Here is a 16,281-nt window from a genome sequence, read left to right on the forward strand (position 1 = left end):
CAATATGGCTGCCAGCAGCAGACACCATAAAATCTCAAGGAGTGTGGTCATGTGTAACTCTGCTAATACATTTTCAAAAAGTTGGATGCTTTTTTAAATGAACTTACTGTTTAAATGTATTTTCTTGCATACACACAGCTTTACCTTCAGTCGTACAGTGAAGATCCTTGTGCTGTGGTGGTGGCTACTGCTGAAGAAACTTCTTAAAAATCCACACGGCCAATCAGAAACCCTGCTGGTCAAAAGGCCCACCTTGCCCTGCTCAGTTTCTAAAACTATCTGGATGCCATGGCATCCATGGGCACCATGTTGGAGAGCGCTTAAGTAGATCATGGCAATAGATGATTATAATGCAATTTAGCAATTATGTTGCTTTTTAAACCCCCCAAAGCCTTCCAGTGGCAGGGATGAAATGATGGCCGAGGCAAGAAAAACAGCACTGATGTCAGCAGGACTGTAAAAAATGTGCACCTTCCTGTCCACATGGTGTGGAAATATGCTTTGACAGTGATTTTTCAGAACAGAGCTTATCTAACCAGATTTGGGAATGTTCAAAGCAAAGCCAGGGTATGCCAAACTCGAGCAAAACTTTCATGTGGAGGCATCCAAAGTCTTTAAAAACCCTTCTGTGTACATGACACAAAAATACCCAGTTAGCACACCCTACAACTCTTTAAAATCAGGACTTGAAACACATTTCAAAATTAGTGTGCGATGTGTGGGTATTATGAGTTCTTCTGCTACAACACTTGCATAGCACTCTACCGTTTCCCAACACACACAAAACTTAAATTGCTAAATTATATTCCTGATAAATTACACAGCTTTCACATTAATTCACATGCCAAAGTGCCCTTTATAAAAGATTCTGTGAAGCAGTTTTCAGAGTCACTGTGTTTTATAGAACCTTTCAGTACACTTTCCTTTCTCCTCTGGCCATCTTAACTACAATTAAATACCTTCCTATTCTTCCCAGCATTACCATATTCCCAATTGTTTCCTTTCCAACATTCCAGAAAACTGTTCTTATATAAAACATTTATTGGCCAATTTAAAAATTGCACATAACATTTAAAACAGGCAGGTCAAGACTAAGAGCTGTCTCCAGTGGAACATTTCAGGCCAGGACTTCTGACCTAGTCCTTCAAAGTCTTTCAAAGACAGCATGAAAAGCTTTCATTGCATCTTTTTTATTTCCATTGCAGGATATTTCCCTGAGTTAGAAACTTGTCCTTAAATAAGACTTGTCCGCCAGTTAAGAATAGGTCCATGCAATCATTTTAGACAACTGCTGTATTCTGGAAGAAGAGATTTCTTTGGCCCAGGGAGGGAGTCAGGGGCCTAGGAGCAGATCCAGGAGAAGACATTCCCAAGGCCTCATGCCACACCATCAATAGGTTCTTTGAGTAATCTAGTCTCCTTCATTTCTCCTTTTTGTGCTATCATTTCAATATCTGGCAGATTAGACTGATTGCTTTTCCATAAAAGGGACTTTTCATATTTGGTTTTAAAAAGTAGACCATGTCCTGAAGGAGAAAAAAATGGGAAACAGATCTTGGTTAAATATCAGCAAAAGCAAGGCCATTTGTAAAAGGCATACTCTCCAGAGCAATCAAGGCATCAAATAAAAATAAATCTCCTGGCATACATGTGATATAAATAGCATTAGGAAAAGAGCTGAAAAAGGTACTGAAGAGTTACTGTTTAGTATCATCCTCCAAAATTCATGTTCGCAGCTCTACTAAGTTCACAAGAAGGCTACTTCAGAAGAATTTGGGGCTTGATGGGAGAATGTATAATATCTATATTCCTTTCTCCCTTATATTTCAGGACCCAAGATAGTAACAGCAATATAAACACCATTTGATAAAACAAATGAACAAATCCTGAGATTTGGGCTGAGTTGTCACCAATATGTGGATGACACAGCTCTATCTTGCACATCCAGCAGATCCCAGAGAGGTGGTAGAAACTGTGAACAGGTGCCTGTAGACAGTTTTGGGATGGTCAAGGGCAATGCTCCCTCTAAGCTGTGGAGCCTTGTGAGCAAAAATCCCACTTTGTGAGCTACTGGCATTAAAGTTGTGAGCGAGCAATTTGGCTACTGCATAAATTAGTTTGCTCTGGAGCCCTCTTTCCTGAGCTAAGACAAAAATTTGTGAGCAAGAGGCTAAAAAACTGTGAGCTAGCTCACACTAACCCAGCTTAGAGGGAAGACTCCAGGGCTAACAAGCTGAAACGTACACCCTAAAAAACAGAGGTGCTACTAGTGTGGGGGGAAGGTCTGACCCAGGAACAGAGGTATTCCCTGTTCTGGACGGGGTTGCACTCTCCCTAAAGGAGCAGGTTCACAGCTTGGAGGTGATGCAGGACCTGGGCCTCACACTGGATAAGCAGGTGGCAGTGCTGGCCAGGAGCACCTTCCACAAACTTCAGCTGGTGAGCCAACTGTGGCCCCTCCTGGGAAGATCTTGCCACTTTGGTGCATGTCCTGGTAGCATCTAGATTACTGCAATGTGTTTTATGTGGGGCTGCCCTTGAAGACTGTCTGGAAGCTAAAGTTGGTACAGAATGCTGTGATCCGAATGCTGACTGAAGTGGGCCATAGGGACTGTGTCATTCCAGTCTTGTTCCATCCATACTGGCTCCCAACTTGTTTATATGCTCAATTTGACCTCTTCCCTGAGGCTGTTCCATAGGCATGGGTTAGGTGCTGAAAAAGCCTAAGCATGGAACTCTGTAAGCAGGGTACTGACAATAGAACTTGCTGGGAAGAATAAAACTGCCATATGTGGGAAGATGAAGGGAGAGACGGTGCTTCAAGTACGCGACCCCAGGTCATGAAGGTCTGTAAAAGTGAGCATCAACACTTTGAATTGGACCCAGAAACTAACTGGCAGCCAGTGAAGGGACCTCGGAATAGGAGTCAGACAGTCTCAATGGCTAGACCATGATAACAAACGGGCTGCAGCATTTTGCACCAACTGCAACTTCCAGATAATTTTCAAGGGCAGCCCCATGCTGACCATGTTCCAGTAGTCTAGTCTTTTAGGTTACTGAAGCATGGATCAGCATGGCTAGATTAAAGAGGAAGCCAGCTTCCTAACTAGATGTAGCTGGAGAAAAAAACTGTTCTAATGAACAATCAAGTTTTGGGGAAAGATATTCCATAAATAAATCCTTTGAAGCATGACAAATGTGTGTAAACTCATGAACTCCTAAGCTATCAAAAGAATGAGTACATAGTTTTTCAGTCACAATCAGTGTTTCCTCTAAGCTGAGTTAGTGTGAGCTAGCTCACTGTTTTTTAGCCTCTGGCTCACTCATTTTTGTCTTCGCTCAGGAAGGATGGCTCCAGAGCAAAGTAATTTATGCAGTAGTCAAATCGCTCGCTCACAACTTTAATGTCAGTAGCTCACAAAGTAGAAGTTTTGCTCACAAGACTCCACAGCTTAGCAGGAGCATTGGTCACAATATAAATTTGAATTTACATTATCAGTACTCTAGATACTTGTGGGATAGGGCGGGGCATAAATTAAATAAATAAATAAATGAACATTAAGAAGTTGGCAACGGAAGATACCCCTTTCCCTCAAATATCTTCTGCTAACCCAAAGACATCAATACACCAACAGACTTATGCCAAAGCAGCCTTGATTTGAAATCTATACTTTGGATTTATTTATTTATTTTTTTGGGGGGTTGCTTTTGTGTGTGTGTGTGCCCATGCCTGGAAGTCATGGCGACTCCTGGCGACTCCTACAGGGGTATGGAGGACGTTCAGAGAAGTGGTTTGATAGCCTGCTTCTGCCTCCCGACCCTGGAATTCTTTGGAGGTTTCCCATCCAAATACTTGCCAGGGTCAGACCTGCTTAGCTTCCGAGATCTGACGAGATCGGGCTTGCCTGGGCTATCCAGGTCAGGACTATACTTTGTATTTCTTGAATGACTGACATTTTAAAATATGAACGTACATAACAAGTCTAATCAACGATGCCAGTTTGACATAACAAGGCCTTTCCTTTAAAAGTGCCCAACCACTAAGCTGAGCTACACTTACCTGGACAATCTGCTGTCTCTCTAAAAGCCCTTTTCTTACAGCATCCTCGGCAGAGGTTAAATACACATTTATTGCCCTAGGAACAAAAACAACAAACTAATTAGCTAATTTTACATATTAATCTCACATTGCCAGTAAATGTGTAGATAAGCAGATGAAGTCCTAGAGGTCTGCAGAATTTTTTTTGAACAGATTGCCTCCTCCACATCAGGGAAAAATCACTCAAATTTCCACTTACTAGGGCTATGGCACATCATAGTTCCCATGGGAATACCCAATAATTCCACCAACAGAAGGGCCCGTGTCAACCAACGTCATGTGGGATGACCAAAAGTTTCAAGATTTTTAAAAACTGACAGAAGCCTCACTCAGAACAAGATTTGTCAACTGATTAAAGGGTGCAAGGTGAGCTTTGGGATACTTCAATGGGATGCCAGTCAGTGTTCCCTCTAAGCTGAGTTAGTGTGAGCTGGCTCACAGTTTTTTAGCCTCCGGCTCACACATTTTTGTCTCGGCTCAGGAAGGGATGGCTCCAGAGCAAACTAACTTATGCAGCAGCCAAATCGCTCGCTCACAATTTTCATGCCAGGAGTACACCAAGTAGAATGTTTGCTCACAAGACTCCACAGCTTAGAGGGAGGGAGCATTGATGCCAGTACCATGTGGGTAATCCCTGTAAACCATGCCCAGGCCCTATTATTTAGATTTGAGGTGGGTCACATAAGTCTAGAGAGCTATGTAGTACTGTACTTTTCAGGGAGCTTCCTTCACTTCTCTATCCCTTTGTAGTGCCCCTCCAGACCTCTGGAATGGTGATGAACAATATTCATCAACTTTGAAACAGCCCATGTGCCATGCCAAATTGATTAGGCATCTAAATATTGTACGTAATGCATCAGTGTGTATATATGAAAGAAAAGAGTTCTTTGAGCTGAATATGAAAATGTACAAAGAAGTACGTGGAGTATACTGCTGAAAGAGAAATTAGAGAAACACCAAGAGAGAGCACGTGCATGCATCCAATATGAGTTTTATAAACAGGTACAGAGAAATGAGGAATATGAGACTGTGTACAAATCTGTGGTAAGGACAGGACAAGACTGTGCACAGGTGGAAGACAGGAAAGATCTCAAAGAAGTGTTAACCTGCAATGGAACACAACAGTTCAGAATCCAAGCCCACATGCCTCCAGTAGTGTTATTGCAGGTTACTCCTTGTTAATGCAGATGAGCTTTCATGCAGCTGTTTGCAGGAAAGGTGATTAATTTCCCATATGAGTAAAGTGATGCTCAAAATCTTACAACAAAAACTGCTATCTTATATGGAATGAGAAATGTTCAATCTGGATTCACAAAATTTTGTTCTGACCACCTCTGGAAAATCAATGGACTGAGGACCTTAGAACGTTACCAAATTTGAATGCATGGCATATAAATGACAATTGCATATGGACTTATTTTTAGACACCACAAAACCCTTTATAGAAACTTATGTGTAGATCTACCACCACTGTTATATTTTTGTCTGTAATTTATGTTTTCCTTCTTTTTCTTATTCTATTTAGTTACTGGATTTTAGGTTTTCCCCCCTTCTTTTTTCTGTTTTTGTTTTGAAATAACAAAATAAAATAAGATGGATTCAGAAAGGAAGAGGCACTAGAGATAATATTGCAAGTTTACATTGGTTAAAGGTTCCCTTGCTCGAAAGCCAGTCGAATCGGAATCTAGGGTTGCGGTGCTCATCTCCGTTCCAAAGCCCAAGAGCCAGCGCTGTCCGAAGATGTTTCTGTGGTCATGTGGCCGGCATGACTAAACACCAAGGCACACGGAACGCTGTTACCTTCCCACCGAAGTGGTACCTATTTATCTACCTGCAATTTCTTGCTTTCGAACTGCTAGGTTGGCAGGAGCTGGAACTAGAGATGGGAGCTCACTCCGTCATGTGGCACCCGGGTCTCGAACTGCTGAACTACTGTCCTTCCCACAGCCTGCAGTTCAGCGTCTTAACCACTTGAGCCACCGCAGCTCAAGATATGGTTACTGGACCATAAAAAACATTTTCAGAAGAAAATCAACTTGTATTTCATAGATTACAGCGAAGCTTTTGACTATGTGGATCATGAAAAGCTATGGTTGGTTTTAAAAGAATTGAGTGTGCCAGAACATCTGACTGTTTTGATGAACAAGAGGCTACTGTTAGGACAGAATATGGGAAACAGAATGGTTTCCAATTGGCAAAGATGTCCGAAAAAGATGTATCTTATCTCTCTATCTTTTCAATCTATATGCAGAACATATAATAAGGAAAGCTGGATTTGATTTAGATGAAGCTAGAGTGAAAACTGGTGGAAGGAACATTAACAATTTGGTATGCAGATGACACCGCAAAAATAGTGATGACTCAAAGCAAAGGTTAAAGCAGAAAGTGCCAAAGCAGGACAACGACTGAATATCAAGAAGACAAAAGTAGTGACTGCTGAGGAATTACACATCTTTAAGGTTGACAAGGAAAAAAATTGAAATTATTAAAGATTTTCTATTCCTTGGCTCAATTATCAACCAAAAGGGAGATTGAACCAAGAAATCAGAAGGAGACTGAGCCATGGGTAACCATGAAGGCACTAGAAAAGATCCTTAAGTGTAAGAATGTGTCGCTGGCGACCAAGATTAAAATAATTCATACTATAGTCAGGTATAGTATACCTAACCTGAATAGCCCAGGCTAGCGCGATCTTGTTAGATTTTGGAAGCTAAGCTGTTTAGCCTTGGTCAGTGTATGGATGGGAGACCTCCAAGGAATCCCAGGGTTGTGATGCAGAGGCAGGCAGTGGCAAACCACCTCTGAACGTCTCTTGCCTTTAAAACCCCATGAGGGGTTGCCATAAGTCAGCGGTGACTTGACAGCATTTTCCACCACCATAATATTCCCTATTAGTATATATGTGTGTGAAAGTTGGATAATGAAGAAAACTGACAGGAAGAAAGTTGAGGAGAGTCTTATGAATACCAAAGACAGCCAAAAAGACAAATAAGTGGGTTGTAGACCAAATCAAGCCTGAACTCTCCCCCTAGAGGCTAAAATGACTAAACTTGGGGCTATAGAATTTTGGTAACATTATGAGAAGACAAGAATCACTGGAAAAGACAATAATGCGACAAAAAGTTGAAGACAGCGGGAAAAGAGGAAGACCCAGCATTAGAGGGACTGACTCAATAAAGGAAGCCACGGCCTTCAGCTTGCAAGACCTGTTAAGGATAGGACTTTTTGGAGGCCATTAATTCAAAGGGTCACTGTGAGTTGGAAGTGACTTGATGGCACACAGTGCGCGCGCACACACACACACACACACACACACACACACAGAGCGCTCACTGGACCACAGAAACAAGAGCTTCTGTTTTCCAATACCCGAGTACCACCAACCTGGCGACCAATAAAAGGTATAAAACTATTTTTTTTTATTATTATCAGTATACTGTGCCTTTTTAATCAACAAATTAAAAAATGTAACTCAAGGTCCTTAGGGAGTTGTAGCCCAACCATATTATAATCATTGCTAATCATATGTTGAGAAATTCTGACTTCGGCCTTGACTTCTGCATGTTTTTTTAATATTTTTTTAAATTCATTTTAAAATAATCATTAACAACAATTAACATCAAAAGCATTAAACAAGCAACAACAAGATACAAGGATCAAGTAGCCTCAAAAGTCTGTTATGTAACAGTAAAGACTATTTTAACATTTTTGAACATTTAATGACCAATAAATGAAGAGTATGAAGTGCTGGTAATTATGCTACCTCTGTCAGAAAAGCGAGTGTGAGGACTAGATTAGAACTGGATCTTAGATGCAGAAGACTTTTGTATGGATCTCAGAGTGTACAATAGAGAGCTAGAAGAAAAGCCAAGAAGAGTAAGTAGTATTAGTGGGAAGAAGTTCAGCTTCTGTCATGTACTGCAGCCATGGAAACCACGTGCGTACAAACCTAGAGTAGGTCATGGCAGTGCCAGATCGTTGGCTTTGAAGTGAGTCAGAGATTTTGCACATAATAAGCCTTCTGCATGTGACAACATGTATTCCTACTGCTACTGCCAGGAGTATCCATTTCCCATTATATGATGCATTCTTTCATGGACAAGATATGGAGGGCCAACATCCTATGTATTAATATAGTTGCAAGAGAAGCTTTCCATAAGTGACTCCAACACAAACTGGCTTAAGAGCTCTGCTCCAATTGTTGGGGTACCCTCAAAAGACCTTAAGGAGACTACAAATCACAAATACAAGGCCACTAACTAGAGACCAAGCTGCATAAAGAAAGTTCTTAAAAGCCATAAATTCCTCAGAAACAGCATCTTTAAAACCACGTTTGCTTTTTTAAAAGGTAGAATGCACCTAGCTGCCCACGTTGTTCTGCCAAAGTTATTTTAGCAGTTCTCAACAAACCATTTTTGCCCTAATATCCTTCCAAAAAAAGGGTTCGGTAAAAACAAAAACACCTTCTCAAGCTGACCACTTTGCCTTCAAAACTGTGGTGTGATTAGTTCCCTGCAGAAACACAGTCTCAGGAGTGGAACTTTTAATAGACTGTAACACATAATATTTTTGCCAATGTTACTATTTTATACTGCTGATATCTGTAAACTGCCCTAAACAGAAATAAATGCTGGCATAAATAAATTACCATGTGCCTGAACCACTCTCTGTTTTGGACTACAAACTCAAGAACGTTATGACTTTCAACAGACTTATTTACAGTCCTGTACATGAAGAAAAGTTATTGATCTCAGAATTCCCCACTTAGTTATAATCAACCAAAGTCTACCCATAACAAGAAAAATCATCTGATGGCAAAAAAGCCAAATGGAATAGGCCCCCTGAAAAAAACTCACTTAGGCCTCTTGCCCAGAAACAAAATGTAATAATTAAACCAGAAAGTCACTAAACTCATGTCAAGTTAAGAACAACACAACCAGTAAGAGAGTTCTTCTATTTCCTGAGCAGACGCTAAGAGGAATCAGTGCAGACATTGAGGTCTTTGTACTAGTCATTAAAGATGCGTATCTGCTGGTCATTATTAAAGATGCTTATCTGCTGGTCATGATTAAAGATGCTTATGGTACCAAGAAGCTACAAATCTGAGACCCATTAAACAGTTCTAGCATGGAACAAAAAGAGAAAAGGCTATGTATCCATTTGGTACGAACACCAGAAGTCTAAAGCAACATTTGTAGTATTTTGCATTACATGTTGTTTCCTCAGTAGTGCACCAGAGTACTGTAAAACAGTAAAAGACACCTGACTAAAGGAGTTTTGACTTTTGAAAGCTTAGACCCTAAAATATTGTTGGTCTTTAAGGAGCTGCTGGACTCAAATCCAGCTCTTGTAAAAGAGTAAATCACTTAAGGCGCTTCCAGCAGATGACAGTATAGTGCTATTTAACAGAGCACTTGGTCCTTAAGCCTTAAATTGCAGAGATGGGTAAGGGTGGGGAGAGAAGCATCTCTCTGTGAGGAAAGGGGCTAGGGGCTTTTTTTTAATGGAATCTGGCAATTCAGAGAACATGATAGATCATTAAAATACTATAAGGCTGCCATTTTTAAAAAAAAGACCTCTGGTGGCAAGAGAAATGGCTGCTGCCAGGGCACTGGGGCAGGGAAAACAGTGCTGATGTTGGCAGGACCAGAAAGCTTGGGACTTTCCCATCCACATGGGTACCATCCCATCTCTGCTGTGATCTTTCCCCAAACATTGCAGCCAAGCAGGTTTGGGAAAGACTGCAGGAAAGATGGGGAAATCCCTAGAGGTGAACAGGAGTACCATAATGCTGTGGAGGACAGGATAACAGCTCCCAAGCCAAGACGAACAAATTGCTTGTAAACGACCAAAGAGACCCCTACCTTTGGATTTCCACACTGATCACATTTTGCATATTTAGCTGGAAAAGAGGGGAAAAAAGATTTAGTTTCTGGGTATTTTAGATTGTCCCTAATGTACAAATAGGAAAAAATGTTTTCTGTATCCTGAGGCTTGGAAAACAATTTCTCCATCTCAAATTTTAAAAACTCATTAATTTTCTTGAATTTTTAAAAAAATAATCCTTCAATTTAAGTGGCTCTTTCTTGGCAGAGGATCAATTTAAATTGGAGGAAGATTTCAAATTTTGCTAAGTGGAGTAGTAGGCTTATGCCAATGTTACATCCTAATTAAAAAATAATGTCGTAATTTTCATGTAAAATTCTATAAAAATGGAACAGGGTGTGCTGAAGGAAGGAGAAAGACATCTAAAGGAATATTACGTCAGCTTTCACTACAACTAATTTGAATAATACCTCAGGCAAAAATCTCCAGTTTGGGAGACATGCACGTTTCCTCTCTTGTAAGCACTACTCTGTGTGTACTGTTTCTATACTATTTCTTAAGTTATTTACTCCTACTTATTAGAATTTATGTTTCTCTTTCCTCATAATGAACTGTACATTTCCTCCTACCTGGCCATGTCAAAGGAACTCTGAAGCAAATTAGGTGGAGAGAAAGCAATTGGTCCAAGGGAACCTAGTGAGCTTCATGGCTGAGAGTGACTGTGAACCCATGTTTCCCTCAGTTATGGTTCACCTGTCTAGCCACTTATTCCACACTGGTTCAGGTCAGTTCCACACTGGCTTTGTGGAAAATCATGGTTTAGTGATTATCTGAATGCAGGCAACTAATTAAGACTGAAGTCCATCAAACCAGGATCTGAAGGCAGAATTCAAAGCTGGTTTATTAAACAGTTTTCACCAGGGGCGTAGCCAGAAAATTTTGGTTGGTAGGGCATGAGGAAATCTGGGGTGGGAGCGCCCTGGCCATGCCTGCTGCTCCTCTTGCAGCAGAAGAAGCAGCTGCTCCAGCTCTGCTACAACCACTAGTCTTCCAGTCCTTTCGATTGGAGAGACTCAATTCCAGGCTGCTTTTCTGTGTAAGCGGGGGGGGGGATATCTCCGACTTTCTCTCTTTCGCATTTTGTAATTTCATTTCATTTGCTTTAAAAAAAAAAAACACCTATTTTTCAGCCTGGAAAAAAGAAAATGAGTCTGAAGCTTCCCCGACTGTGCCTGGGGTTATTTTGGAACCCTCATGCACATCTTATGTTTCTTAATCTTTTTGAATTCGGGGTGGGGGTTTGAATTCTTTTCCAAGGGGGCTGCACTCATCTGGGGGGGGGGCACTGCCCCCCAAATGGTCCCAGTGGCTATACGCCTGTTCTTCACCATAGTTTTGTGTGAAGTACAAACACAGATATCCTGGTTTAATCTAGCTTGTTCTCTGGTGATGCTTTTCCACACTACAGAGAGAAAACAATGAAACAAAACAGAATCTGAGTTACTGTCCATGAACTTATTCCTGGTTTCACATATTTAGCTTTTAGATGATACACTCTTGTATGTGAGAGAGGAGATAATGTCTCTTCTAAGATAGCATCACCTGCCATCAGCAAATGCTATAGATCAACTTTAAAAAATTTAAACTGTTGCCTGATTAGTTTTGGGGCACCTACTTATTTCATCAAAAAGATCCTAGTAAACTAAACTACTGAATCAATGTTGCAGCCCTACATCTTACGTTTTAAGGATGGATCAAAGGTTTTATTGGGATTTCTCAGTTTTTTCTTTTGCTTGTTCTTTGAGAGAGAATCTGAATTCCCATCATCCTCATCCTCTAAGGCTCGCTTCCCCCGGTTGCTTCCTTCCATCCCATTTGTGCCATTTTCTTTGCATGTCTCCTTGGGCCTGTAAAGGTTGAACACAATTAAAAAAAAAAAAAAGGCAACATTCTCTTTACCAACACCCATATAGACTCCTGTAGATGGCATAAGCACTTTAGAAACAATATAATAAATAGTAGTAATACAAAGATGCTTCCTTTTAGCTGCACTATGACAGAAGGTTAAAAGCGCCTGTCCTACAGAATGGCTAGCAGTTGGAGGCTGCTTGCAACATGAGAAGTCAGGTGAGGGTTCAAGGATGTTCTCGCGAAGGATTAAGAAAAAGCTGAAGGACTGCCTCTCCCTATAGGAACCCAGGAGGACACAAAGAGTCTTCTCACCAGGGCCTGCTTTCAGTTTCCTCTCGATGAGGGGATGAAGACAGCCTCTGCCTAGGCAATTATGATATGGGGAACAGCTCCATCCCTTTGGAAAGGGCTGTTGAATTATTCGAGGGCTGCTCCTTCCTTTCTGCAGTATAGGAAAAGCACATTTGACTGAATGTGAGTTTCATACCAGTCTCTTCCAGTACTGGATGATTTTTTAAATTATTTACTGTACACTGCACCAATACATCAGAAAGTTTCCTTCCACAGCCCAAATACCCTCAGAAAGGAGATTAAACTGAGGGTTTTGAGAAATCCTCTTTAGCTCCCACCTGCATGCTATCTCTTTCACAAAGTCTGTTGCTGATATGAATTGTATCCAGCAACCTATTTGGTGCTCTTGTAAATACACATGGAGAGGACAATATACCCCTTTCCTCACAGCTTAAGCACACTATCAAGGCTACCAAGAAACCAGGCCTTCTAAAACAATATCACTGCTTGCAAGTAGAAACATTCTTGCCCCTTGTGACTCAGCTTGGAGCTCAAGAACACAATGGGATAGGAGTGACCCTACAGGGTAGGACATGCACATGGCCTCTTAGCCAAGAGGAGCACATTGCAGGCAATGGGTGCCTACTGAAAGGGCAGGGAATAAAACATCCCTTTCCCTTGTAATTACCCCCACTCACTGGAATGCTCTTGCTACAAGGTGGATCAGGAAGGGTGCATCTCTGGCCTCCAGACACCCACCTGCTTGTCAAGCTGTTAATCAGAGGTAGTGAATAAGCAGTTTAATTCTCAGGGTGAAAGACTTTAGACCACATACATTGCACAAGCTATTTAAAGTATGGCAGCTCACCCTGGTCTCACATATGGCTGACAAATCCAGTGGGAGAAAGGCAGTCCTCCCTTGGGCTTATCTTCTTCCTTCAGATTGGCCATTTCTTCCTGGGAGCACAATTATAAACAATGAAGAATTCAGCTTTCTCAGAAAACATACGCTACTGCCTTAAATTCATAGAGGGAGCTAAAATGGCAATTAACACACTTGACACACTTGAAACTAAGTTAACATTTTTAATGAACTAGCCACATTTGAAACTAAAACAATCTGTTGAACAAATCTATGAATATAGAACGTTCAGTATTTAAAAAAGACATCATCCCCCTGTGAATGAGATAGAAATATAGCAGAGGTCATTTCGGGGGGGAACGCGGGGGATTGCAGTTCCCCCGGGTGAGGTACAGGGGGCGGGGCACATGACGAAGCCCCGCCCCCTGCTTCCAGCCGCCCCGCTTCCGGCCCTCATTCAGCCAGGAGGAGGCAGGAGAAGAGGGAGGGTAAGTTGCTTCCTCCATGCCTCTCCCCACCCCTGCCTGCCTGGGGCCAGGGAGGGCCTTCGCGGGGCTTCCTTGCACTCCCACTGGCCTTGCAGGTCCACCGCTGGGCCCCTCATGGGGCTCGGCAGTGGAGCTGCAAGGCCGGCGGCGGCGGCCGGGACGGTTGGGGGCGGGGTGTGTGGCCTTATGACACACTTCCGGTGATGTCAGGGGGTGTGGCCTTATGACACACTTCCGGTGATGTCAGGGGGTGTGGCATATGCTAATGAGTTATGCTAATAAGTTCCCCTAGCTCTTTTTCTACGAAATGACCCCTGAAATATAGTAACTGTGTACGTTGTCAGCCTTATCTGGATGGCAAAGAAATAGGCTCCCCCTGCCGTCCCCAGAGTTGGCCTGGCTGCTGGTACCTGGCAATGCAACTTCAGCTCTTTGTTGACGGCCACAAGACCTTCCAGTGTCTTTACTTTTGCGAGCTCATCACGCAGCTGCTGGTGAATTTGCAACCTGGAGGAAACCAACACATTGTGTCTTATTCTACTCCCCCTAAAAAGACTCAAGGTGCAGAGCGACGCTAAGGAATTTATGGCCAGCTTATGGAACTTCAAATTCTGCAAGTGAGACAGAGATTTCCAGTTCTCCCGTGTGCCATAAAAAGCCCCAACGTCAAGGAGCACTGACCACCCATGGCCAGGCTCATTGTTCCCTGCTCCCAGATCCCTCAATAGCCTACAGGAGGGGGACGGGGTCATAAACCTGGGGCGGTCAAAAACAGTAGAGTCACTCACGTGTGATGCCACAGCTTGAAGAGATGCGCCCTGACATAGGAGAGCGGGCAAGGATATTTTTGTACTATTTCCAGGTATTCCTCGGCCATCTCCCAGACTACAGGATTTCTTCCCTCAAACAGAGCTGGATTGTGAAGATTGCCCTCTGGGGGGAAAAACACCAGAATAATATTTTCAGGTATAGGGGCCTGACTGAAAAACTACATGAATTTCCCAATGCCATGTTTGTCTCATAATGCCAAGCAAGGGACTAGCAAGCAGAAATTTGCGGAGGAGAAATGGCAGCAGACTCGTAGCCGGGGGGGGGGGAGGTTGGGGCAACACTCTCCCCCAAATTTGCCCTGCCCCCTCATCTCCTGGTCCCCCTCCCCTCCCCGGGCCGGAGGAGGAGTGAGCAAGACAGAGCAAAGGAGGAGGAGGGAAAAGGGGCAGTGAGGTGAGAAAGACAGGAAGAGGGAGGGTGCGAGTAGTGGTAAATAGCCTGCAAGTGGCCATGAGTCTCAGCATCTCTCTCCCTGAGTTTGCAAGTGCACCACAAGCCCTTTGCCATCTCCCCAGTAACCAGAGTGATCTTTTCCCCCTCCCCCTCTTTTTGTTGTATTATGTCTTGCAGCCAGGACACCTCAGCCATGCTGGACTCCAGCAGGCTTTGCCTCCTTTGCAAAGTTGTGGATAGGTTTGCAATTACTGTCTGTCCAGGTCCCTTTGCGCAGCTATGTGTCTGTGCATGTGAGATGGAGAAAGAGAGCGGCCGCCCAACTACTGGCGTCTAGCCCTATGCTTATGCTTCCTTTTCCCCCCCTGACTTGAACTCACACTGGTAAATTTTCATCCTGGGAAATCAGTGAAAAATCTCTGAAGCTGCAGATCGGGTTGCGAGGGGGCAAGAAAAGGAAGGGGGGAGAAAGAATCTGTTAAAAAACCACAACGCCTCGCTAACCACTAATTAGATTAGTCACAATTATAATTAGCAGTAATTTAATTAAGAGACTTATGAACCTTCAGGTCTTCCAAAGAAAGAAAGAATCTGCTCAAATCGACAGAGAGACTGCCTGATAGAGCCTACTCTGTAACTTGTCAGGAAAAGCAAGGGGTGTGGGATGGCATGCCTACGTGTGGTATGGGAAGGATAAAATCCATTCAAACTTTGGACAACATATGTTAATGGGGGGCCTGGCTAAGATTTGGAATGAGATTAAACTAAGATATTATAGTAAAACACCTAAATGGGTCTCCCCGTTAGAAGCATTCATAAAACCTTCCCTTATCAATGCGTGGGATAGAGAGAGCTATGAAACCCTATTAGATGAAAACAATAAATTAAAATCCAAAGAGAGCTTATTATCGTTATATAAGATTAAATTATCATGGTGGGAAATGTCACAACTTCAGTCTATACACTTGAAGGATATACATGCAGGATTCCAAGACTCCAAAAGTCAACTAGATGAGATCTGGCTGTCAAGTAGTGACAAAATGATCCAAAAAATTTATAGCTTTCTGTTACAAGAATATACTCTAGATGAGCAAGTTAGTGTTTCAATGGTGGCTTGGATGAAAGATATTGGGCATTGCATAGAAATAGATAAATGGTCCAGTACTTGGAAATCTCTTAAATACTTAAGAGTTATCAACTATAAAGAAAACATTTGGTATAAAGTAGCACACCGCTGGTACTGGTCACCAGATAGGATAGCTAAATGTAATGCTGCACTACCTAATATATGTTGGAAATGTTGTTCGAATGTTGGAACTTTTTTTCATGGTGGCGATGTGCGAAAGTAAGTAACTACTGGAAGATGATTCAGAAATTCATCTTGGAAGTGATGTGTGTTAATTGCGGGGAGGGCGGGGTATAAATTGAATTAAATAAAATAAATAAATAAATAAATAAATAAACAAACAATTGCCTTGTCCCCTGAAGTAGCTTTGCTGAATATGATTTTGGAAGGTTACAATCGAAAAGATAAAATTTTGATAATATTTATATTGACTACATCTAGAATACTACTAGCT

General features: G+C 42.2%; 1 protein-coding gene across 2 annotated transcripts in view; it reads right to left on the minus strand.

Moving 5' to 3' along the window:
* Positions 1-857: 857 nt before the first annotated feature.
* DUS1L (dihydrouridine synthase 1-like) overlaps positions 858-16,281 on the minus strand; it is a 28,123-nt gene continuing 12,699 nt past the window's right edge. For both annotated transcript variants that reach the window (XM_015420403.1, XM_015420402.1), the window contains exons 8-14: positions 14,266-14,410; positions 13,888-13,984; positions 12,996-13,084; positions 11,666-11,832; positions 9,964-10,001; positions 4,061-4,136; positions 858-1,526 (exon numbers count right to left, since the gene is read on the minus strand). In XM_015420403.1, the coding sequence (XP_015275889.1) occupies positions 1,378-1,526; positions 4,061-4,136; positions 9,964-10,001; positions 11,666-11,832; positions 12,996-13,084; positions 13,888-13,984; positions 14,266-14,410 (761 nt within the window). In that variant the 3' untranslated portion in view covers positions 858-1,377. The remainder of the gene's footprint in view (positions 1,527-4,060; positions 4,137-9,963; positions 10,002-11,665; positions 11,833-12,995; positions 13,085-13,887; positions 13,985-14,265; positions 14,411-16,281) is intronic.

The sequence above is a fragment of the Gekko japonicus genome, unplaced genomic scaffold (assembly GCF_001447785.1).
Source record: "Gekko japonicus isolate JY-2015 unplaced genomic scaffold, Gekko_japonicus_V1.1 scaffold360, whole genome shotgun sequence".
NCBI lineage: Eukaryota > Metazoa > Chordata > Lepidosauria > Squamata > Gekkonidae > Gekko > Gekko japonicus.